Below are 26426 nucleotides of genomic sequence, written 5' to 3' on the forward strand. Positions count from 1 at the left end.
GCCGAATGGGAGATGGTACACCAAAGCTCATGTAATTTCATAATGCTAGCTCTGATTGATCCAAAATTGTATGTGATAATGGCCAGGGGGTTCTTCTACGTGTGTGAATAAAACAGAATGTGAATATATTGATGCATTGAGGAAATACAGTACTACAAACACACAAGTACAATAAGTGGAAGTATCAAATTTGAAGGTCTATGATGAATGTATTAATTTACTTTTCGGTAGCGCTGGCTGGGATTGTCCTAGAAACACCAATCGGAGATTTCTGGAATGGTATGACTGTGCTGAATCCAGCAATATATGATATGTAACTGTAGCAGGTATGGTCAATGGTCTACATTAAGAAATGTATCAAGTGTTCCAAGCATGAAATGGGGGTAAATGGCATATCTGCAGTCAATAGATACTTATTAATACATTTCAATCAGGGAGAAATTGTTACACACCAGTTATTGAAAGTTTTGTATCAACTTAAATTTAAGGAGTAGATAAATGTTCTTGATGCAATTGCAAGTAAAAATTTGCACTTAAACTTTTAAGTAAGGGATAATGTACATCGAGCAGGTCATTGTTGTGGAATAAACCCTGACAGGGTGATGCGGCACCCCGATGCAAACCATCGCCCTGAAGGGGTTTATTTCACAACAATGACCCACTAGCTGTCCATTATCCTGCTTATTACATGGCTACTTACTTCAGAAATCAATAATTTGACACAAAAACGGTCCTCCAGAGTCCAAGATCAGAACTGCGCGCATAGCAACGGTCTGTTATACATAGCAACGGTCTGTTATACATAGCAACGGTCTGTTATACATAACAATGGTCTGTTATACATAGCAACGGTCTGTTATAAAGAAATAACAGAGAGTAGAACGCCATGATTGACTGATCAGAATCGAGTATTCAACAAAGTCATGTAATAAGTATGAATATATAACACCCATATAAACACAAAACGTTCCCTGGACTATTTTCGTCTTGCTTTTTCCATCTTTTGAATGCAGCATGTCCATCCACATTATCTTCGGTGACAAAATGTGTCATGTTTGGACACTCAGGAAAGGTGCACAAGCAAAACTCAGTTCACACTGAGAAATGCATTTGAATTTCATCACTGCAGTATGGGTGTGGGATGTTTCTCAGCTTTTGTGGAGCCGCTGGTCTCTGGAAGAACGTGGCCTCATGGATCCGTCTTCTGACTGTCTATCTTTTTCCAATGGGATTCCAGAGAAGTGCAGAAGAGCCATGCCATCAATGACGTACGCAGATGGTTCCTCTGAATAAGAATAAAAGAGAGAATAAAAAAAACATTGTTGTGCTTTGTTCTACCTCCGGTAGGGGTATCTCAAAATTTGGGGTGTCTTCCCACTAGCCTATTATGGGTTTCTACTAGAACACAAATGTTTGAGCTGCATCACCTCTTTCAACCCTCTGCCTGAAACGCTCTGTTTGAGCACCTGCAACAGATCCAGTTCTCTTTATACATCGATGCCCCAGCAGCCATGTTGAGATCAGTTAAGGAAATATCAAGCAGCGCCCACCAGCCGGAGCATAGCCAATAGGAACGCTCAATAGAAACGCTCTCTCTCTCTGAAATGACCTGTGATTTGTCAAAGTCTCCCGTCAGGTGCTAGATTTTTTTAAAGTCTGAAAACAGAGCCATGAGGAGGTGCAGAAGTCTAGTTTTCTCTCAGAACAATTGAATTACAATATGCTGAAAGGTTAATGTGGAATTTTTGCCCAATGATGCCACAAATATACTGCCTACCCCTGCATTAAAGGTCCCATATTATAAAAAAGTGAGATGTTCATGATTTTTTATTATAAAGCAGGCTTAAGGCTTGTTTCAAACTCTGCATTTGAAACAAGCTGTCAGGATTTCTGCCCATTCGTGATGTCACAAATATACAATATTTAGACCCTTGACACAATTTTAAACGTAAACATTCTTAAATGTGTCCCAGTTTATTCCTTGTTGCAGTGTATGTTAATGTCATCAGCTGACAGGAAGTACACATGGACCCAAGCTGTGGCCTAGCAATGCAATTCTGTTGCAATTCCGTCAAAATGCACTAAAACGGAGCGTTTCAGACATAGGGTAAATACAGGTATATTCAGGCTGACAGTATGAGGAAAATAAAGTTGTTTTTTTAACATTACAGCATATAAACATGTTCTAGTAGAAACACAAAATACAAGTATGAACCTGAAAATGAGCATAATATGGGACCTTTAATTAAAAAATATGTTAAACAGAACAAGAAAATGTTTAATGATTTCAGCATTTGAAAAGTTTTTTTTTTAAAGGTTTGATTTAAGCATAATGCAGACTCGTATCTTCATATTCTTTATGTTAAAACTAACATTTGAGTATCCTTGTAAAAGACCATTCAGTATATTGAATTTAATGCACAGTGTGAGTATAGAGCCTTGCTGTGGCTGCGCACGCATGCGCGGTGCCGCGCAGCCTTGACTAGACATTCGGTCATAGAGGCGGTGGAGGGGGCGCTCGAGCCGCGTCGCTGAAACAAATCAACGCTTGAAGGCAGATTACAGAAGAGGGTGAGTAGACTAATTGCGTCAACCTGCTGCGCCTTCTTTTACCCCCCCGCAAATATCACCTCGGGAGCGCAGAAATTCACCCGAAGACAACCTGTCCTGTTGATGCGGGTAGGTCAGTTTTGCACAAGCACCAGTCCGCCATTCCCCTTATATTTAACGAGACACCCTTTCGTGCTCTTGTGTGATAAGGGGGGGTTTCTCAGTATATTGCATTGGTCTCATGTGCATAATTTACTTTAATTTGCCCGTGTTCAGTTCAAGTGCAGTGGTAGACCCTGCAGCTGCAGATGCGCGCCAGGGGTGATTTGGTGCAGCGCAGCAGGAGAGTGAGGATCTGAAATTAACCCATTTCTTGCAAAAGATTGTGCACCCACTTCTTCTATGAGAAATGCATAGTTGAAGGCAGATGTGCAGCCTCACTGTCAGGAAATTTACAACAGTTTTGTCTTATAAAAAACACAATTACTGCTAATTGAGATAACTAACTTTTTGCATATTGCATTGCCAGACTTATGAGTTTATGTCCTCTCTTTATGTCCCCATGTCCCCATGTCGTCGTCCCCCGCCCCCCTCGCCCAAAGGCTGAGGACACTAGCTGCTGAACCATAATCATGGCACCTGCACTTTATGATCCATTTATTTGTCTATATTTTGATTTGAATGTTTTAATGTTCTGCTAAACTGTTTTTCGTTGTTTTCCATGACAATGACAATAAAGTCTCTATTCTATTCTCTTCTCTTGTCACTCCCTCTGTGTCATTTCTCTCAGGTCCCTGGAGATCCAGGGCGATGTCGACGCCAGATCCCCCCATGGGAGGCACCCCTCGCCCAGGTCCTTCCCCTGGTCCGGGTCCCTCCCCTGGGGCTATGCTGGGCCCCAGCCCCGGGCCCTCCCCAGGCTCCTCTCACAGCATGATGGGCCCCAGCCCTGGCCCTCCCTCCTCAGGACACTCCCAGCCGGGGCCCTCTGGATACGGCCAGGACAGCATGCACCCTCTGCACAAAGTAAGGACTTACAAACGCCAAACGCCACGCCATGACACGCCACCATTGTTAACTCCAGTCCTTTAGGAAACAGGTGGAGTGTCAGCAATTTATTTTTAAATCCATATCCCACAAATTTAACATTATTTATGCATATTAAGGAGTTAAAACCTCACATTCACATGATCAGCTACATGGACGTTAGTTACACAGAAACACATAAAACTTGATCAACTGTGGACTTACAAGGCAGATTTGCATATTATATACATGACTGCACCTTCCCTTTAAATTGCCATTATGGCTCCACTATATTACAATAGGCACATGCTGACACTGGCACATTATAATACTAATCCATATTTGAGAAAGCAATTATTGTTTTTTAGTAATACCTATGAATAACTGCAGCTGCATATTAATCATACATGAAAATTCATACTCCTTTCCCATATTTTTCACAATCAACTTGATAACGTGTCCAATTGTTATTATCTTACGATGCCTTACATTTTTATTATTTATTTGAATGTGTTTTTTCTAGGGCTCTGAAAGTTAACAGGATAACGCAAAGTTTTAAAGCTAGAGTGAAGATACTGGCATCATATGAAACTAGAAAACTTGAGGAATCCATTGGTGTCAACCATGTCATACTAGCTTGTCGCAAAGGAGGTTAAATAATGCTCCAAAGTTACGCTCCTAAATTTTGGAGAGGAAAAACTGGCATGGCCATTTTCAAAGGGGTCCCTTGACCTCTGACCTCAAGATATGTGAATGAAAATGGGTACTATGGGTACCCACGACTCTCCCCGACTTGCTTCTTTATGATAATCACATGCAGTTTTGGGCAAGTCATAGTTAAGTCAGCACACTGACACACTGACAGCTTGAGTTTGCCACGTTATGATTTGAGCATATTTTTTATGCTAAATGCAGTACCTGTGAGGGTTTCTGGACAATATTTGTCATTGTTTTGTGTTGTTAATTAATTTCCAATAATAAATATATACATACATTTGCATAAAACAAGCATGTTTGCCCACTCCCATGTTGATAAGAGTATTAAGTACTTGACAAATCTCCCTTTAAGGTACATTTTGAACAGATAAAATATGTGAGATTAATCATGGACAATCATGCGATTAATTGCCATTAAATATTTTAAGAAATTGACAGCCTTAGTTTTTTTCCATAGCAGAAGTATGTTATGTTTGCAGCTGAAACTACCTAATAATTTCCCCACAGGATGATGGTTTAATTTTGTTTGATTTCTCCCACAGCCCATGGAGAGCATTCATGAGAAGAGCATGAGTGAGGAGAGCCGCTTCAGTCAGATGAAGGGCCTGTCTATGAGACAAGGCGTGCACAGCGGTATGGGCCCCCCGCCCAGTCCTCTAGACCAACACTCACAAGGTAGGCACGGCACGCTACGTAGACATATCTTAAGCAATTTCATCCTTTCCAGCATTGTGTAAGACAAGTTGTGCTCTTTTAAGTGTGACTTATCTGTGATGGTGTGGTCATGTGGTCTGGCTCATAGGGTGTGTCTTTGTTGTCACAAGCCATTAAAAAAAAAAAACTGTGAGTAATTGTTTTCAAACTCTTTAAAGCATTTTTTATTTATATAAAAATACTTGAAATCAGTACAGTGGCTCAATCTAACAAAGGCACTGTCAACAGTCAGGTAGCAGCTTTGTATCTTGGCCTCAGCATGCAGTCTGCTATAAGGAAGGGAGACAGTCAAGACAGACACAGACGGGCTTAGCACTGTGAATCAGAGTTAAAAACATTATGAAATAACAGTCTGGCGGGATTTGAATAGTGTTAGAGAATGACTCATTAGTTATCTGGCTACGCTGCAGGCTTTTTTTAAAGGAATTGTTACAACATTTCGGGAAATCAGAGTTAGATGAGAAGATCGATGCCACTTTCTTGTCGGTACGGTTTTAATGGCAAAGTGAGTGAGAACACATATGAGGAATTTGACTCTCTGATTCTCTCAATGCACATGCACAGAAATAGACATACAAACACAATGAAATCTGTGAACAGTAAGGGTGCTTTCACACCTGTACTTCGGTTCGTTTGGTCCGGACCAAAGGGAAAATTTTAATTTCAGTTCTGGTCCGGTTCCTGTTCACACTGACTTTATACAAACAAACTAGAGGAGTAAACATGAAGTTATACAGACTGACAGGTAACTCACTGGTTGGCGATTGTCACATTGTTCCCCACCCACGTGGGGAAATCAAATTCTGGTGACAGAAGTTTATGTAGCACTTAACGCCCCACAGATAAACGGTAATATGAACCACAAATACTGAAGTGTAAAAACGTCAATTTGTGGTTTTACTGGGATTTATAATGTCAAATCTTTCCTTTAGCGACGCCAGGTGAGTGATTGTCTACTGTATGCACCCACCTGTCTGACTGTCTATTTGTCTTCCAGGTTACCACTCTCCATTAGGTGGCTCTGACCACTCCAGCCCTGTCCCTTCAAATGGTCCCCCCTCTGGACCTCTGATGCCATCATCCTCTTCCTCCTCCTCCTCCGGCGGTCCCGGCTCTGCCTCTGCTCCTTTAGACGGCCCCAGCGGAGATCAACACACCCTGGGTCCCAATAACCGGCCGGGCCCTCCCGGTAGCTCCGGCCCAGGCCCCAGCCCTGGACCCGGCCTGGGCCCCAGTGTCTCCACCCTTGGCTCTGGCCTTGAATCTGGAGGCCCTCCAGGCCCCGGAGGTCCCGGTGGCCCTGGTGGCCCTACTCCTTTCAACCAGAACCAGCTCCACCAACTCAGAGCCCAGATCATGGCTTATAAGATGCTGGCCCGGGGACAGCCCCTGCCAGACCACCTCCAGATGGCGGTCCAAGGGAAGAGGCCGATGCCTGGGATGCAGCAGCAGCAGCAGCCCATGCCCAGTCTGGCTCCTGGAGTTGGAGTCGGACCAGTAGGTGGACCGGCAGGACCAGTTCAAGGGCCTGGGCCAATGGGCTCAGGCTACAGTCGAGCTCATGGTGAGCATGCATGGGAAATACCTGGAAGCTATATCCCGTGGTCAGATGGGTAATTGATAGAAGACACCTGCACCTGTGTAAAATTGAATCTTCATACTGTAGTTAGTTGAAAATGTTCACCAAATTTATCTTCTCAAAATGTATTTTTATATTTTGTGTTATAAATGTGCCATTCGTCTTAAGAGAATCTGTCCATATTTGTTTCTTTAGGAATGATGGGTCCCAACATGCCTCCTCCAGGCCCATCAGGGCCTCCAGTTGGGATGCAGGGACAAAACCTAAACGGACCTCCCAAGTCCTGGCCTGAAGGTATGTGGTGCTGCTGCTGTAAAACCTTGTGAAACCTGTCAGTTGATATTGGAGGAAGAGGCGCTGAGTGAGAGCTGGTATGTCCATATAAATTACAGTTATGACCCCTTATCTAGGTAAGAAAAATAATCAGTTATGATAGGAACAGTATGTTCATATGCCAATATATGAGGCCAATTTTTGTCTTTTTTATTAAAGTCATAATTTAAGATTTTCTTGATAAAAGGTTTACAACCAGTGTTTCTTACCAAAACGCATTGTATGTACTGTATACTGTATACTGGGTGTGTATATGTCAGTGGCGGCTGCTAACTCAAAAAATGTGGGAGGACAGGAGGAAAACCAACCCCTGGCATCATGTTATTTTACACTAGTTGGCTACTTATCTCTACTTTCTTTCTTTATTAAACAAAATAACATAATTCAGATTCAGTATAACAATAACAAAAAAGCCAGGGGTATATCCCACTAAACAAAAATATTAAAACCTACATATAGGCCTATTTAATAGCCTTTTTCTTAGTCAAATTAAAAAGTGTTTTCACATATTGCTCAACATCCTTCAAGAAAACAACAAAAAAAATGTTAAATTTATATTTATGAATAAAAGATTAAAGGAAAACATCAAATGTATTATAAGAAAATATTGTTTTGGGGTTTTTGAAGAAACCAAACACCACATTTTCCCATAATAATGTCTTTAAAGATATGATAAAATCTGCAAAGGTCTTTATGTCTTGTTGCAATTTCTGTATGTAGTGATTGACAGGGTAATATTTATGAATAATTTTAACCTCATCCACTATCAGGTATTTATGAGGAAGAAACCATATATATATATTTTAAATCCTACATTGTTTACCTCCATGTTTATTTGCTGTCAGTCTCCTTCCCTGTCTTTGTTGGTGCATTGCTATGTTTCTTGGTGCATTATCGCCACTAATTGTTGATCAATGGAATAGCGTGAAACCAGCTTTATGTACTGTACGTGGTCGCCCGCATGGCTGTGCACAATACAAACAATATGGGGACCCACTCTTAAAAACATTGCTCCACAGTGCTATCAGTGGTCATTAACTCCACAATTTAACTTTAAACATAGAATGCATAACTTCCTGTGTAGCAGAACATTTAAGGTTTCAGTTTCATTATAGGGGAAACACTAAAAACTTTATTTTTTTTCATGAAAATAATAAATTTTGTATACATTGAATGTAGACCTTTCCTTCATTCCCACACTTCTCTTCCATCTAGGTCCCATGGTGAATGCAGCAGCCCCCTCCAACGCACCCCAGAAGCTGATCCTCCCTCAGCCCACCGGTCGGCCCTCTCCTGCCCCGCCCTCAGTGCCCCCCGCTGCCTCCCCAGTAATGCCTCCACAGACTCAGTCCCCTGGCCAGCCAGCACAGCCTACTCCCATGATGCCTTACCATGCCAAGCAGAACCGCATTACCCCCATTCAGAAACCCTGCGGCCTCGACCCAGTGGAGATACTGCAGGAGAGGGAGTTCAGGTACGCCAGGGGATTCACAGCTTCCCTCATCTCATTTACTTTTTCCGGAGTGGAAAATTACTGAATCTGAAGGGTTGAATGGTTACTGTATAAAGCAGTACATTGCTGGAGAGTGTTTCTTGCTAAATTTATTATTTTTTCATGTTCAAAACTTTCAAAAAGTGGTACATGATTACCATGAGCTAAAGCATAAATTATTCATAATAAAATGCAACTTAGTACTCCCTCAGGTTACAGGCCCGTATATCTCATCGTATTGCTGAACTGGAGAACCTGCCGGGCTCCCTGGCTGGTGATTTACGTACCAAAGCTACTATAGAGCTCAAAGCCCTCCGGCTGCTTAACTTCCAGAGACAGGTACTGTATGCACTACATCATCAAGCGTCACATTTTCACCATTAACGTTCACAACATCATCATGCTTTCAGGTGCGGTGGTGTTAATAATGGACCCATGTTTGTATATTTGTCTATCCACAGTTGCGTCAAGAGGTGGTGGTGTGTATGCGTCGCGACACCGCTCTAGAGACTGCCCTCGACGCCAAGGCCTACAAGCGAAGCAAGCGTCAGTCTCTGAGAGAGGCCCGCATCACAGAGAAACTGGAGAAACAGCAGAAGATTGAGCAAGAGCGCAAACGCAGGCAGAAACATCAGGTACAAATACAGTCGTGATGTTACCTTGGATGAGATTAAAAGTGGTATTTTTGATTGACTCCTCTCTTCTTCTGTACTCTGATTTTAGGAGTACCTCAACAGCATCCTCCAGCACGCCAAAGACTTCAAAGAGTACCACCGCTCCATCACGGGCAAAATGCAGAAACTGACCAAAGCAGTGGCCACCTATCATGCCAACACTGAGCGGGAGCAGAAGAAAGAGAATGAGCGCATTGAGAAAGAGAGGATGAGGAGGCTCATGGTGAGAAGAAACCGCACGCACACAGTTACACAAGCATGCACATTACACACTCGGTAGTATACACACACTGTATATGTGTCTGTCCTCCCAGGCTGAGGATGAGGAGGGCTACCGTAAACTGATTGACCAGAAGAAGGATAAGCGTCTGGCCTACCTGCTGCAGCAAACCGACGAGTATGTCGCCAACCTCACCGATCTGGTCAGAGCTCACAAAGCGGCGCAGGCCCTCAAAGAGAAAAAGAAGAAGAAGAAGAAGAAAAAGAAGAAGGTATGGAAAACATGATCTCTCTTTGTGATAATTAAGGACTTTGAGCGTTGTATGTGATCTCTGTTGTGATTAGTCTTCTTGTGTTGCAGTTGGAGAACGCTGAGGGTCAGACTCCTGCCATGGGTCCTGATGGAGAGGTGAGCAGATGCAGCAGCTGTAATGATGTCATTACAAACTGTTAATCTTGTATAGATTACTGTATGACTGTATGGTTGTGTCTAAAAATCACTCACCACATTCACTGCAATGCATCGTGAAAAAATAGTGGACAACAATGGTCACTAACCGAGCGCTATATACCATCATGCATTGTGCTGAAAGAAAAATGGAAGACGGACGAGAGGAGAGAGAGCAGCGCGATTGAGACAAATCCATTTAAGTTGTGGTGCGAAAATAATATATTTAATGTGAGCAGAGCAGCATCACAACACAAACGGACACAAAGTACTTTATATTTATTAATTTGGGAAAATACGCTCATTGCCACATTCACAACGGCCATTCTTACCCTTCACAATAAAAGCCATATATGCTGCATCACTGCCTACCAGGGGGAACTTAAATTCACAAAGAGCATTTCACTAAGAGACAACTCAACAAAATAGCTTACAATATGTATTTATCACAAAAATATATATCAGTATTTATTATGGTTGGTCCACCAGCAGATGTTGATCTTTTAATTGCGCGGCAGCAATGACGTAATTAACGGCGCAGAGAAAATGACACGAGTAGTGTCCGAAAGTGTTTTTTCATTTTGCCGATGAGCTCACTAGTCCTCTACAAAGAACTACCTGGAAAGTGAGTAGGGGTGTAGTGAATGATTTTGGACACAGCCCATATCTTTTCCAGTAAGGAACAAGTAGTTAAGTCAGTGATTTTGTTATACACTTGCCAGGTTTACAGTGCTGGGAGTCTTTGTTTTGTTGCTTTCTGTGGTCTCCATAGAGACCTCCTTTTGGACAGAGCATAGATCACATTTCACACAAAGCTTCACGGGGTAATGTTTTGCTTTTTAGTGTTGTCATAGCAAAAGAAAAAAAAAATGCAAACTGTTCTTTGGTTTTGATCAACTAGATTTTCATCGTGCACAAAGCGGCACTAACAAACATCACTATATTCTATATACATATCTCAAAACGATGGATCTATCTGCAACTGGTGACCAAACTTAAAAGGCATTGCCCTTAGCCGACAGCAACCATGTGTGCATATTCAGAAAACAATGAAGTAAATAATATATCACAGGTGACAACAGTTGTAATGGCAAACAAAACCCCAAAGAGAATAAACAAAAGTGTAGAAATAATATTCGTACAGCATACACTGTACTAAAGTTGGATATTTGCTTGATACTTTGATGTATAATAGGCCAAACAGCAGCAGTGTTATTATAATATAAACTTAACTTCTATACACAGTCTAACTATCTGACATGTTATTTCAATCAGCCACCATTTAAACCCAGCCCAATGAAACCAGCCCAGTCTAAAAGATAACTGGTTTCCTCCCCTGCAGCCTCTGGATGAGACGAGTCAGATGAGTGACCTGCCTGTGAAGGTCATCCATGTCGACAGCGGGAACATCCTGTCCGGAGTGGACGCTCCCAAAGCTGGACAGCTGGAGACCTGGCTGGAGATGAACCCGGGGTGAGACTGACTGTGTGTCTGTGGCTGTAGGTGTGTCATTGTCAGTCAGTCTGGATCTAGGCAATGGATGAACAGCCATGAAATTCATGGTCCAGAGAGGACAAATTATAAATCTGGGATGGCCCTTGAGCTTGATGGCTTTTCATTCAAACATTTTGACCCTTAGTTGTAACTTAGTTTGATGCGTGTTGCAACCAGCTAAAACATAGAACACACAGAGGGTTAGGCGTACAGACTAAAGTACATAAAACATGATAAAAATACATAAAACATGAATACATCAAGTGACAAAAAAACAGTGTCAACCATCCTAACTGTATGTTCGTGTTCATGTTAACATGCAAACATTACAATGCTACCAGGCTGAAACTGTAAATATTACATGCTAGGCTGCACGATATGAGGAAAATATGCAATATGCGATAACGTTGTTGAATATCACGATAACAATATTACTTGCGATAAACAGTGTACACAGTTCTGCCTTTCTGCTGCTTTCAGTATTCTACTAAAATACAACAAATTGCTTGTTGTGTCAAAAAAAATGAAAGAAAATGATTTCCAAATTTCTTTTAGTGAACAAATTCGACTGAACACAAAAGTTCACCAATAAAAAAAAAGAATGATAATTGAATTTTAAAGTATAGTTTTCAACTGATACTCTCAGCTAACTCAATAAACCACTTAGTGCGATATCGCAGTCTGTCGCAATGTGTTTATTGCACAAGCTGACATTGCGATGACGGTAAAAAAACGATATATTGTGCAGCCCTATTACATGCTACCTGTCAGCATGTTAATGTCTAGTAATTGTTAACACGTATGTCAGCTAACATGCTAAGTCATGTTAACATGGTACATTATTATTATTCACTTCAAAGCACAGCTGATCTGAATTATCCCTGGAGTACCACTCAGACTGATGAAAGTTGAGTTGTACTGAGGGTAAATCTTTTTGATTTCCTGTGGCACCACCCTCAGGACAAACTATACATATTTTGCAAAGTTTTATTTGGAAAGTCTTTCCCGTTTTCAGATAACAACTATGTTTCCTGGTCTGCTCTGAACGTTATAGCCTCACAGCGTTGCTAGTATGGCTACAAGCTTTTAGTCTTGTCTCCTTAAGTCAGCTTTTTTTTTTTAAATTTAATTCACTTTAATGCTTGAAATGTTCAGATACAGGGGCTGTTAGTAGATTTAATTTGAGTATGCATGTATTTTGTCCAGTTACGAGGTGGCTCCTCGCTCAGACAGTGAAGACAGCGAGGAGGAGGAAGAGGAGGAGGTGGGTTTGTTTTAAAAGACATGTTTGAAGCTAGTTTCATATTCACTGCTCCGATCACTGACGAGCTGTCTGGCAGGAGGAAGAGGAGGAGCCTCAGCAGCCTCAGCCATCGGCTACTCAGGTGGAGGAAAAGAAGAAGATCCCAGACCCTGACTGCGAAGACGTGTCAGAGGTGGACGTCCGACACATCATCGAGTCAGTACATATGCAGCGCTACACTTGAATAAATTTTTTTGTTTTTTATGTTCTCAGGGCCACCAAAACAAAATGTGCTCAAAAAGTATTTACAAAAGGTGTCCACCAAATGCCATGTTTGAATAAAATGTGTTTCCTCTGCAGAAATGCTAAACAGGATGTGGATGACGAGTATATCGGTGCAGCGTTCGCCCGAAGCCTCCAGTCTTACTATTCTGTTGCTCACGCTGTCACAGAGAGGGTGGACAAACAGTCCACTTTGTTAATAAATGGACAACTCAAACAGTATCAGGTGAACAAGCACAATCACATCAATTACATGATATTCTTTGCCATAGAGAAAGATATTTTTTTTAATTTTATGACTTGACAAAGGAGGTAAACGCTTTCCTTGTGTGTCAGGTCAAAGGTCTGGAGTGGCTGGTTTCCCTCTACAACAATAACCTGAATGGCATCCTGGCGGATGAGATGGGTCTGGGAAAAACCATCCAGACCATCGCCCTCATCACGTACCTCATGGAGCACAAACGGCTCAACGGTCCCTACCTCATCATTGTACCCCTCTCGTCAGCATAACCTCTATATTTGCAAACATATCTTGTATGTTTTGTTCTTATTCATCAGGGAAGTTATTTACGCAAATGCTACAAATAACGAATTTTGTATTATTCAGGATAAATTATTGAATGATAACAGAGCTGTTTCTCATTGGCAGAACTCTTTCTAACTGGGTGTATGAGTTTGACAAGTGGGGGCCGTCAGTCGTGAAAGTGTCCTACAAGGTGGGTGTTTGCGGCCAGAATGTGTGTTTCTGTGTGTTACATTTAGAGGGATCTATTGGCAGAAATGGAATATGATATTAAGTATGTTTTCTTTAGTGTATAATCACCTGAAAATATGAATCCATGTGTTTTTGTTAGCTTAGAATGAGCTTTTTATATCTACATAGGGAGCGGGTACTCTTCGCGGAGTTGGCCATGTTTCAACAGTAGCCCAGAACGGACAAACCAAACACTGTTAACTTTTGCTGCTCGGGCCGTAGTCGATAACGTTACCTGTCGCCACCGCTCTCTCTCTCCTGCTTCACCACTCATTTCCCATGTTCAAACACACCAAAAATGGCTCTAGATGGGGCCATTCACGTTTTCAGCCACCGCTAGATACCACCAGATCCTATACATTGCTCCTTTAATTCTATTGTAGCTTTTGCTTTTATTGTAAAATATGTGACCTGCTGAAGTTGATCTATTGAAGGAGATGATGTTTTCTTTTTTTATATATTTGTAATTATACATTTTTCATCTTTCAGGGGTCTCCTGCTGCCAGAAGAGCCTTCATCCCCCAACTGCGCAGTGGCAAGTTTAACGTATTACTCACCACGTACGAGTACATCATCAAGGATAAACAAGTACTGGCTAAGGTGAGATGGGATGTACAAACAAACACAAGCAGAAGGACACGCACAAACACCCAGGCAGTCATTTTCGATGTGTTTTTGTTTGTCGTCTCCCACTCCCTAAATCCCCAAAGTCTAAAAGTATTGTATCTTGGCCAATCTGACCGCCCCCTCTGCTGCGTGTCAGTGCTTTCTCCTATAGGTGCTGCCACACTGACACCGCCTGTATACCGCGTCTCCCACTGTCCTCTGTGGCCGTCATGCTGCTATGCACTCATGTAGTCATATAGGCTTCCTGACTGCTCAAAGGTGGGTGTCGTAGTTCAGGAAAGAGTTTCCCCATGTGGTGGCTCAAGGCTTCTGCTTGGGACTGAGCCATCATGGGTCATGAGGACAGACTGGACAAAGAGATCTTCCTCATGAGCACTTTTTGGTTTGGATGCAGTGAGGCAGTATAGTAGCAGCTTTATCCAAATGCATTCCTCTCCTCTCTCTTACCTCAACGCCACCAGATTCGTTGGAAGTACATGATCGTGGACGAGGGCCACCGTATGAAGAACCACCACTGTAAGCTGACCCAGGTCCTGAACACCCACTACCTGGCCCCGCGGCGAGTCCTGCTGACAGGAACGCCGCTGCAGAACAAACTACCCGAGCTCTGGGCGCTGCTAAACTTCCTCCTGCCCACCATCTTCAAGAGCTGCATCACCTTCGAGCAGTGGTTCAACGCCCCTTTCGCCATGACCGGAGAGAAGGTGGAGATAAGGGCTCAGTTATAGTCATGTCACATTCCTTTTTGAAAAAGTGTTGAATCAGGCAGGAGGTACACTCTTTCTTGCCAAATGTCTGCTTCTTTTACTCTCCAGGTGGACCTGAATGAAGAGGAGACCATCTTGATTATCCGTCGTCTCCACAAAGTACTTCGCCCCTTCCTGTTACGCAGGTTAAAGAAGGAAGTGGAGGCACAGCTTCCAGAGAAGGCATGTTTCACCTATTTCAGCACACAGACAAGCACATATTAGTCCAGATCATCTCCTAATGGATGGGAAACAAATCCTCTAGAGTTCTCTCGTATTTTTTTATACTATATTATTTGCAATGCTGGTAAATGTAAAGGTAGATATACCCGTCTTTCTGTCCACTTCTTTCATTAATTCCACCTGTCTCTCGTCTCTTTCAGGTGGAGTACGTGATCAAGTGTGACATGTCGTCTCTTCAGAGGGTACTGTACAGACACATGCAGGCCAAGGGGGTCCTGCTCACTGATGGATCAGAGAAGGACAAGAAGGTGAGGACATTTAAACACTTTAACTCTGGGTATTTGGTTTGGACATCATTATAACCAAACAACACCAAACTATAATTGTCTATGTCTGTTTTATGTTTTAGAAAGTATATGCCTCATTTGATCTCTTTTCTTTCCAGAGTAAAACATTTTTTCAATTCTGGTAATGATAGTTGGGCAACATGATAGTTTTTATTAATAATAGCCTAGATAATATGTGGCACTAGATGATTTATATGACAACAGGTGACAGATCTAGAACATATACTGTGATTGGTTGTTTGGCTTTCAGTCTTTCACTCTCAGAAAAGACTTGAATTGCTTATTTGACATTCATAAAGAACTTTAAAGAAAAGTTTAGAGTATGCTGAAGTTATATTTTCATTCTTAAGGGCTTTACACACCGGGGGGGCGTGATGAATAAATTACATGAAAATGCAAAATACTCGGCTGTGAATATTATACAGTATGTCCAGGGCTTTTATTGTGAAAGGTAAGAACAGAAAGAGTGGATCTGGTCTTCGCTGTCTTTGTCAAGGTTGAAAGGAGTAATAAAGTTTGCCATCTTGGTTCAGACTACGGTCGTGTCTAGGAGGTAACCCACAGGTTGCGAAAACTTGCAAAAACTCGTGCAAGGCACAAGGACCTATCCTAACCTTAACCATTTGAGGTCAATGCCTAACCTTAACCAGAGTTTTTCAAACTTCTAGACACAATCTCGAACTACAGAGCCTCCTTGTAGTTTTAGAAATACAAGTGCAACTCAACCTGTTCTGCACAACGTGATTGGTTGATGCCTGTGATTGTGGTGCGAAAGCTCAGAAAATTGACCTTGTTCTGTATGAAAAGTATTCATGACAAAAACTTCAGTTAAAAAAATTTATTGACGTGCAAATTAATCGCACAAAAAAAAAATGCCCCCCGGTGTGTTAAGGCCTTTAGGGTTACTGTAGGTCCTTGGGTCTCACATTTATATACTTAGAGGTTTAACTGAAGCCTAGAGAGAGAATTGTTGACTGTCCTTGGTCGACCCTTTTTGAATGAATGTTGAATGAAAGAATAAAATTGTGATTACAAGCTGTACGTTTTGTCTCGCTGTGTTTACCAGGGTAAAGGAGGCACAAAGACGCTGATGAACACCATCATGCAGCTGAGGAAGATCTGTAACCACCCTTACATGTTCCAGCAAATAGAGGTACTACTGAGGAGAGTTATGCAAAAACATTTTGTCTCCAGTTATTTGTTTCACTGTGTAGATTTGTCAGGATGTATGTGAGTGTGTGCGTGAATGATCTTTTTGACTTTGTGGCGATACTGCAGGAAGTTTTACAACACGAGCTTCAAAATAAAGGCACATGTTTTGTCTTGGCATGTGACTGAATTACAGGGTACGTTTTTGATTGCTTTTGCAGGAATCTTTCTCTGAACATTTAGGATTCACTGGTGGGATAGTCCAGGGGTAAGTGCTAATTCAACTTTAGGTCAAGATCACACACATTCAAACTGTAACCCGTTGTAACCCAGTCCATTTTCTTTACGTAAGTGCTGACCTGTATCGGGCATCAGGAAAGTTTGAGGTGTTGGATCGAATCCTGCCGAAGCTGAGAGCCACCAACCACAAGGTGCTGCTCTTCTGTCAGATGACCACACTCATGACCATCATGGAGGACTACTTTGCCTATCGCAGCTTCAAGTATCTGCGTCTAGATGGTGAGACAGTTTAAATGTAGAAGTGTTTGTGAATTTGTCCAAAACCTTCCTGTTTTGCTTGCTGTGTTTTTTCCTTTATTTTCCGCCATGTGCTTTCTCTTATCCCACCTCCTTTACATCTCAGGCACTACGAAAGCTGAGGATCGAGGCATGTTACTGAAGACATTCAATGAACCGGGGTCAGATTTCTTTATCTTCCTCCTGAGCACCAGAGCCGGAGGCCTCGGCCTCAACTTGCAGTCTGCCGACACTGTGGTTATTTTTGACTCGGACTGGAACCCACATCAGGTGTGATGCACGTTTATTTTAATTGACAAAAGACACCAATTAATTTAATAAATCAAGCTGATATCAACTTTAAATTGAAAAGATGTGTCTGCAGGACACTTACCATGCACATAATGACAGACATGAACACAGCAGCACAGAGACCCCAGATTCAGAATCCAGAGTTTAGGACAAGACAATAAATGGTTGCTAGTAGTCAGTTTGTTTGAGTTTCTAGATTATGATTTATTCAACAAGCTCCATGCTTTCTTGCAATGTATTTAAAAGAAAAACATAATTAAAAAAAAATCCAAACCAATACTGTAGAAGCCGGGAAATGTAAGAGAGTACCCAGCTATCAGTAGATATGCTGGACAGTGATTCACCATCGGCTGTTTGAAGGCAGATTGTCAGTCTTTAAAGGTTTCGGTCGGCCCTTTGTTGCTCATAATGCGATTAAAACATCAGGATTTATCATAGATTTGAAAAAGTAAAATTGATTTCATGGAGCAGAGGCTTGTGGCCTGTGTTTTGTTGTTGGAGCTGATAACAGCACAACCCAGAAAAGAGTTTAGCAGTCTATACTACTGAAAACTGAAATAGATTTGTTGAAAAGTTTAAAGTTTTTTAGATTAAACCTTTTATTTAAATGGCATTTGATGACTGTATTTTCTAGGGCTGCCCCGTCGTTGTCGTCTTTGTATTAGTTGACTAAGATTTCTTTAATTGATTTGTCATTTTTATGCTTTTTACATGCTGAATGATTTATTATGCCTCCATGCTGGCGACAGCCGTTGCCGGACGTACATTCGTCCGTCTGTACATTCGTCCGTCTGTACATTCGTCCGTCTGTAAACTGCAACTTGACTGGTTGGCGGAGGCATACAACCGGGAGGTGGTATTTGTAGTTTCTAAGAAACTTGTGAGCACATCTCTGGTAAACACTAGATTTAAAGTGGTTCTTTTTTCGTGATTCTTTGTGGAGAAACTCAGTTTCACAGATCTGTCAATTAAATGACTCATTGATTAGTCGATAAAATCGTATAAGTTAGTTGACTAACATTTCTTTGGTCAAGCCCTAGTATTTTCAACAAGTTGGGCAGATTTCTTGTCAAAAGAAGTGAAATCCTTTCGTAACACTACAGCGTTATATGTGGGTTTACAAGTGAGGTTCCACCTCAGTAATGGCGGCTTGTTGACTTCTGCCTACTCGTCTATAACCAATAGAAAACCAACTCTTGTTCTGCAGACACAGAGTAACATTTGAACTACACTGACTCTCTTTTTCCTCCTCCAGGACCTGCAGGCTCAGGACCGAGCCCACCGTATCGGTCAGCAGAACGAGGTGCGCGTGCTGCGTCTTTGCACGGTCAACAGTGTTGAAGAGAAAATCCTGGCTGCTGCCAAGTACAAACTGAACGTGGACCAAAAGGTTATTCAGGCTGGCATGTTTGACCAGAAGTCTTCCAGCAACGAGCGCAGGGCCTTCCTTCAGGCCATCCTCGAACACGAGGAGCAAGACGAGGTCTGGGGGCAGGAAGTGTGTGTTCGCATTAATGTGTGTGCGTGCGTGCACCGGAAACACATCATTTAAAAGCATTTAGAGCTTGCTTATGCTCTGCTCGCCAATGTGTGCCTGCTGTGTTCAGGAGGAGGATGAGGTGCCAGATGACGAGACGGTCAACCAGATGATTGCCAGGAGTGAGGAGGAGTTCGACCAGTTTATGGTCAGTGTTTGGAGATAAATTACAGCTCATACGAGTCTTCACCTACAGCCTTAAAATCCTCTCCCTACATATTTGTTTTATTGCCCTTTTTTCTTCCTCTCCTTCCTTCAGCGTATGGACCTAGACCGGCGTCGTGAGGACGCCCGTAACCCGCGGCGAAAACCTCGTCTGATGGAGGAGGACGAGCTGCCCACTTGGATCATGAAGGACGACGCTGAGGTTGAACGACTGACCTGCGAGGAGGAGGAGGAGAAACTGTTTGGACGAGGTTCTCGGCAGCGGAAGGAGGTGGACTACAGCGACTCACTGACGGAGAAGCAGTGGCTCAAGGTTATTAGCCTCATGGGGAAAGGGCAGGGCTGTCAAATTCAAATTTAAACACAAAATACAACTTCTTTGCTCTCTGGAGTAAAGTTTTGATTCCTGTTTTTTTTGTTTTCTATTTTGGTCTCACAGTCTATGTTTCCCGTTCAGGCGATAGAGGAGGGAACACTGGAGGAGATGGAGGAGGAGGTACGCCACAAAAAGACGACCCGCAAGAGGAAGCGGGACCGCGACCTGGATCTCCCTGGTCCCTCCTCTTCCTTAGGGGGACGAGGACGAGGGGACAAAGATGAAGACGGGAAGAGGCAGAGGAAGAGGGGACGACCACCCGCTGAGAAACTCTCCCCCAACCCCCCTCCCCTCACAAAGAAGATGAAGAAGATCGTGGACGCCGTCATCAAGTATAAAGACAGGTAGCTCACATTTTCTGGTGCTTTTTAACTGATATTAAAGACAGATTTTTACTGACCTTTTAACAAATTTTTTTTGTTTCAAGCCAACTTAAGGTCAAAAGAGAAGTGTTGTTGCACTTCCCTGAACAATTATAGAAACTGAGAAAAGTCACCAAACAGTTTTCACAACTGCTTGCGCACATTTCCTGGGAACATTTTCCATAAACCAAACACTTGTTCTGCTCTCTCCAAAACCTCAGAGTTTGACACAATCCTCACCAAATTGGACATTTAAGATTATATCATCACAGGTATAAATTATAACATTAGATGTCACACAAATGGCATCAAACACACAGACACTACTTTATATGAACAAAGATAAATTTGATGTGATTAATTCAATCACTCGTGAGGAGCTTTCAGGTGTTGATGAAAGTGTTTTGTCTCATCCTGATGATGTAATTTCCTGCAGCGCCAGTGGGCGTCTGCTGAGCGAGGTGTTCATCCAGCTGCCGTCTCGAAAAGAGCTGCCAGAGTACTACGAACTGATCCGCAAGCCCGTGGACTTCAGGAAGATCAAGGTTAGATCAGAAAAAAATATTCTCTCGGGGTAAGTTGGTCATTGCAGCAGCAAAGGATCCCATAGAACAAGAAATGTATAGATTAACAGATACACATCACACGTTACTTTCTCTTATATACAAAGTGATGTACTGTATCTTCGGTGTAGGAGAGGATTCGAGGTCATCGCTACCGTAGTCTGGGTGACCTGGAGAGAGACGTCATGCTGCTGTTCCAAAATGCTCAGACCTTCAACCTGGAGGGATCACTGGTGAGACCTACTGTGTGCAGTCTTCACTCATGGACGCAGCAAAAACACCTGCTGTCCTCGTCTGTACTGTGTACTGTTCAGTTAGAGAAGTGTGTACACCTCTCACTTGGTGTATGCCTAATTTTGTCTTCCTTTCATATCTCAGCCACTACTTGTCCTATTCTGTATTTAGGAAACTTGGACGGCTGGTGCACCATAATTAAATGCCAAAAGTTTGATTATGAAAATGTCCTGTATTCTTTTGTTATTTATCCTCTGATTGCCTTGATTACAAAGCTTTAAAGGAACAATGTGAACATTTCAGGGGATCTATTGGCAGAAATGGAATATAATATTTATTACTATGTTTTCATTAGTGTATAATCACCTGAAACTAAGAATCGCTGTGTTTTCGTTACTTTAGAATGAGCCGTTTATATCTATAGAAGGAGCACGTCCTCTTCACGGAGTCCGCCATGCTGCTCCGCCATGTTTCTACAGTAGCCCAGAACTGACAAACCAAACACTCGCTCTGGAGAGAGCCTTTCACATTTTTATATTACCTGAAGGCCACCGTAGTTCTCCGACACGCTTGTGAAACTGCGGTAACGTGAGCTGCAGAGAGCAAAACCGTGTTACCGCCAGCCGCCGTCTGACTTCCGTTGCTCATAAAGTAGTGTTATTATGGTAAGGATAGCCTCTGAGCGAGGCAAAAGGTGTTACTACAGTTTTGTAGACGGCGGCTCACGTTACCGCAGTCTTGGAAAGAGAGGAGAGAGTGGAGGGGTACTCAGTTGGTTGCAATCTGCAACCACACCACTAGATGTCGTCAAATCGTACACACTGTACCTTTAAATGAAGGTCAGTATTAAAGCTATAACTGCTGCGTCACTGGAGAAATATGCATCTTGTTGCTGATTGGCCCAGCAGACGCCTATATCATGCATGGCAGACGACTTTTTTGTGATTGTGAATTGTGGACTGAAAGCGTCGTGTTACCTCTATGTGCATGATGCTGATAATAAACAGTTGTTTTCTACCACGTTTTTCACCATGTGAGCAGATCTATGAGGACTCCATCGTCCTCCAGTCAGTGTTTACCAGTTTGAGGCAGAAGATCGAGAAGGAGGAGGAAAGTGAGGGGGAGGACAGTGAGGAAGAGGAAGAGGAGCTGGAGGAAGGATCAGAGTCTGAATGTAAGCATGTCCGTGTGAAGAGGGCAGCAGAGGACTGTTTTTGAGTTTTAGTTTGTTTGTTGTTTGTATAATGTAAGTTATCTTTTAGTAAATTTGTGTTTTTACTGTCAGTGTTTTTCTCACTGACCATTTTTCATTTGAGACAGACACTTTAGTTTCCCTTCAGTTACATTGTTTTGATGACATGAAAATGCCTTTTCACGGGTTAGATTAATCATCTTAGTTTTATTTATACCATAAACATGTTATGTGTGTGTTTGTCTCCAGCTCGCTCAGTGAAAGTGAAGATCCGTCTGGGAAGGAAGGATAAAGGTGGAGATCGGGGGAAGGGACGCAGCAGACGAACCGGACGCACCAGAGCCAAACCTGTTGTTAGTGACGACGACTCTGAGGATGAGCAGGAAGAGGTAACTCACTGTGTGTGTTTGTGTCTTTACGGGAACCAGTTTGAGTTTTAAAGGATACTTTCTTTTTTTACAACCTGGGTACTCCTGCCATAGTTTTGTCCAGTATATGTCTAACATTCAAACTGCTTTTTGACAAGTTCAACCTCAACACAGCTATAAAAAGCTGCTATTTTGAGTCTAAATTGCTGCTTGATTATGGCAAAAATCATAATCACGATTATTTTGGTCAATATTGAGATCACGATGATTTAACACAATTACTCGTTGACTCTGGAAACATACATTTAGAAAGAAAAGTTTGTACGTTTTAAAGTTAGATGCATCAATCTGGTGCACCTTGAGAGCAAACTCTATGATCTATAATCAAGATCTATGAAGAGTCTACACTAGATCTTGTGCTCTTGTGAACAATTTTGGGCTCTTTACAACAATTTAATAATAAAAACATTGGTTGTATATATATGTAAATGTGATGACAGCAAAAAAGTCACACCCGCAAAGCATAGTAAATGAGATGGGGTCCGTGTTTCAAGACCGGTCGGTAGGGTTGCCGACATCGCCTCAGACCCCTGACGGCGAGGTCCGGGCAAGGAGTGCTATTTTGAAGCTGTCCTAGAGCCGGAGGTAATGTGCCGGCGAGGGCCAGCCAGCACCAGGGAGAGGTCCCACGTGGGGATCCTCCCACACCTAATGGCCATACCTGACCTGCCGAGTAGGGCGACAGCGCACTGCTGTGAAGTCGATTCTCAATTATCTTGTTTTCATAATCACTGGAAGCCAAAATCATATTTGAAAATAAAATTGTATTTCTTGCCCAGCACTAGTCCAAACAAAGGTGAACTACCTTCATATTCATGTGCACTGTTGTTTTGTTTACAGTGATATATTATTGGCTGTGATCAGGTTAAAAATGTTATATTCCTTCAGAGAGTGAGAATATTTTTAAAAATGAGTATTAGAATAGGGAATGAATGATGGATCTGCGCAGGTGAAGACTTCTTTTCCGTTCTCGGCTCAGTCATGATGTTTCTACCTGCTTGATCTCAGCAGACAGCTGACATCATGCAGCAGCAGCAGCTCAAACCTGCAAAATATCAGATGGTCATCAAATGATCAAAGTCTTATCAGGTTTATTTTTCTTTTAGATGGGGCTTCAGGTTAAAAAAATATTATAGACGTTTTCTAGTTTTCTCTTCTATCTCTCCTCCAGGAGCGTTCGCCCAGTGCCACTGACGAGGAGTCCTGAACTGTTCTGTAATGTCGGAGAGAACGGGGCATAAATGGATATTCCACCAACGCGAGCGCTGTATTTACAGTAAATAAAACATGCCTCTGTCAACTCCATCCACCCCCAATCAAATGTCACAGGACTCGAATAGAAGGAGAGGTTTGCAATACCGTCATATCATAAAACACACACATTAATTGGACTATGCACATCGCTGCATTAAACTTATTTCTGTTTCTCTGATGAGGCTCAGTCTGAAAACGTATCTCAACAGCTTTTTATCTTTGTGTGCATTTTCAGGAGAGTTGTTGATCAGTTCTAATGAACGTTGTCAGTGTACAGGTGTTAAAACACTACCGGGAGTCAGTTTGACTTAGAAAATATACTGCAAATACCCTGAAGCCATTTATAATTTCACATTTCCGAATGGCAACAATTACAACAGTAGCATTTTCTTTTAAGTCCCCCTATTTACCATTTATAAGCAGTATATAAACATTTAATACAAGGTTGATAACCTACTATAATATAATTCTACGCAGCTTTGTGTTTATTAATGTACAGTAATTGTAATTCTCCTATGAAGACATATTTTATATTGTTGTTTTACTATGTTGTAGTTCATAATCTGTTTATAAACCAGCCTCCACTTATGGGTGACCACAGGAGGAGTTATAGCTGTTGACAAATACATTAATAAATGCTTATTCCTGCCTTATTATAGTGTGTTATAAACACTTATTAAGTGTTTATATACTGCTTATAAATACTAAATAGGGGGACTTAAAGTGTTGTCAGTACAATTAACCCAATCAGTCTTTAAGAGAAACAAAGGTTCAGTTAGATAAACTCTGACATAACAAGACATTTTATTTCCTATGACGTCTATATTTATCCAGATTTTCTAATTGTTTTGGACTAAATTGTGATCAACTTGAGTCCTTAGCTAACCTGAGGGGTTAGAACTGGCAGGAACCAGTAAAGTGAAGTAAACAACATTGAATGTAAACAGAAAATGTTTTCAGACAGAGCTACTACCTTACCTTACCTGGACATATTACAAACCTGATGTTTCACCTCTGCTTCGCTGTGGCGATGTGTGTTGTAACGACAGTCAGCCACTGCGGAGCCACTGTGATTACCGAGATGTGTGCACATCACATTTTTGTGACCGGTGCTCACTGTTTGAGTTGTGAATCCAGCCCGCTGTGGGTGCAGGGTGTTTCCAGACTTCTCAGAAGCTCTTTCGCCACAGCTGACTGAGGTTTAATGGAGTTGAGTCCAGGTCACTGTATATAAAGTACAGTATAAAAACAATCTTGCTGCTGTTACACTTCCAATATAAGCACTTATAACTGTTGATTGTAGACTTAAAGAATCATGAGGTCGTAATTCATCAATGAGTACTGTATTTTTATTTGCTTCTCCTTCAGTTGTAGTGTGGTGGTTTTAGGATTTCTGATCTGTTCGATGTACTTTTGGCACTTTTTATGTTTTTGTTTTTAAGACAAAGGACCAGAGGGACGGCGGCTCCTCTCTGCTTGTGAATGCCTCATGGCTGCACGGTGTTGGATATACTGCTGTATAGAGTATTTTTTAGAGTATAATGTCAATGCACGTGTGTACAGCTCGCAAGTTCAGTACTGTACTTTTTTTCATTATGGTAGAGTGAACAACATAAAACCAAAGCATCAACGTTTTCTCCACTGAATTATTGGGATCTGTCTGTGTTGTGTTGTGGTCATCGTCGCTGGAACTCAAAACGTAACAATAAATCACAGTAAAAGCGAATGTTGTCGTTTGTGTCATGTAGCGCTGAAATAATTGAGACGACAGAAAATTAATCCGCAGCTATTTTGATGGTTTGAGTCACTTTTTTAAGCAAAAATGTCAAACATTTGCTGGTTCCAGCATCCATAATATGCTAATTTTCTGTCTTGAATGACAGTAAACTGAATATCTTTGAGTTTTAGACTGTTGCCATAGTAATCGACTTCCAAATCAGTATTCGAATGCTTCGTTATTTGGTTGTTTTTTTATATAAGTATATAATATTAATGTATAAATCCCAAAATAGCCCATGAAACAAGGACTAATCCCACAACATTATTCATATTCAACATTAAATGATTAGTTATTCTCTGACGGATTGTTGTGTGTAGGTGCGTGTGTGATCAGTAATGCGGCAGCGACACTGAAACGAGGCAGATGCGAAGTTTTGAATACCTTCGAATATTTCTCACCGAAGCTTCGAAGCCCAAAAAATGGTCTTTGGGAATCGGGACGGCCTTAGTGATCAGCATTTTCTGACATTTTATACGATCAAGAAATAATCAGCAGATTAATCAATAAAGAAAATAACTGTTAGTTGCAGTCCACATGTGATGTATTTTATTTGGATGTATTTGCTATATTCCTAATAGCTGGAGGTAACTGAGGAAAAAGAAAAGTTTTGATGATTTTAGAGGCTTTAGTCATCAGTGATGAAAAACGTCATATTGGGGACGATCTAAATCCTCTGTCTACTAAAAGCACTGCTGCAGTGACATTCAGTCTCATCAGATTTGTTTTTGATCTTTTGAGGACAATAAAAAAGCCTTATAGCGGACTGGGCTTTACATTTCGGGCCCAATAAACCTTAAAGCTTAAGTTGGTAACTTTGAGCAAATATGATGAAAATAAGTTGAAACGGTCACTATATCCTAACAGTAGTGTATGAGACAGGTAATCTGGAAAACAATCATGTTTTTCTGTGTCCTCCGTTGCTCCTAATTGGTCCAAGATTTCACAGACCGGAGGAAATCAACCAATCGGAGCCGAGCTGGAGCCTGCCGTCTCTGAGCAGCTGTCAATCACTGCTCATGAAGCTCGTAAACTCTGATCAAACTAGGCAGCGCTGATCAAATATGAATCAATATTCTGTTACTTGTAATATTTCTCGCCACAGAAACATATCTCAGTGTACTGTTTAGCTG

At 41.8% G+C, this 26426-nt stretch overlaps 1 protein-coding gene across 16 annotated transcripts; it reads left to right on the plus strand.

Annotated features, from left to right (window-relative positions):
* Positions 1-2437: 2437 nt before the first annotated feature.
* Positions 2438-25239, plus strand: smarca4b (SWI/SNF related BAF chromatin remodeling complex subunit ATPase 4b). Of its 16 annotated transcripts, none has more exons than XM_074630339.1 (34): positions 2438-2571; positions 3341-3576; positions 4836-4968; positions 6005-6571; positions 6782-6880; positions 8135-8393; positions 8624-8750; positions 8873-9046; positions 9135-9308; positions 9400-9576; positions 9666-9713; positions 11095-11225; positions 12453-12510; positions 12587-12705; positions 12850-12997; positions 13108-13271; positions 13421-13487; positions 14015-14125; positions 14614-14856; positions 14968-15081; positions 15282-15389; positions 16495-16581; positions 16799-16845; positions 16930-17096; positions 17221-17384; positions 18661-18921; positions 19013-19090; positions 19202-19420; positions 19547-19827; positions 20282-20390; positions 20540-20641; positions 21681-21816; positions 22084-22223; positions 23434-25239. In XM_074630339.1, exons 2-34 carry the CDS (start codon positions 3361-3363, stop codon positions 23467-23469), a joined length of 5064 nt encoding a protein of 1687 aa, XP_074486440.1. In that variant the 5' UTR covers positions 2438-2571; positions 3341-3360; the 3' UTR covers positions 23470-25239. The 16 variants fall into 16 exon arrangements, 15 of the variants coding, with proteins under 15 accessions (XP_074486440.1, XP_074486451.1, XP_074486452.1 ...); XM_074630338.1 differs by having other exon boundaries at positions 2471-2679; XM_074630340.1 differs by having other exon boundaries at positions 2471-2679; positions 21684-21816.
* The last annotated feature ends 1187 nt before the right edge of the window (positions 25240-26426 follow it).

This window comes from Sebastes fasciatus, chromosome 3 (genome assembly GCF_043250625.1).
Source record: "Sebastes fasciatus isolate fSebFas1 chromosome 3, fSebFas1.pri, whole genome shotgun sequence".
Taxonomy (NCBI): Eukaryota; Metazoa; Chordata; class Actinopteri; order Perciformes; family Sebastidae; genus Sebastes; species Sebastes fasciatus.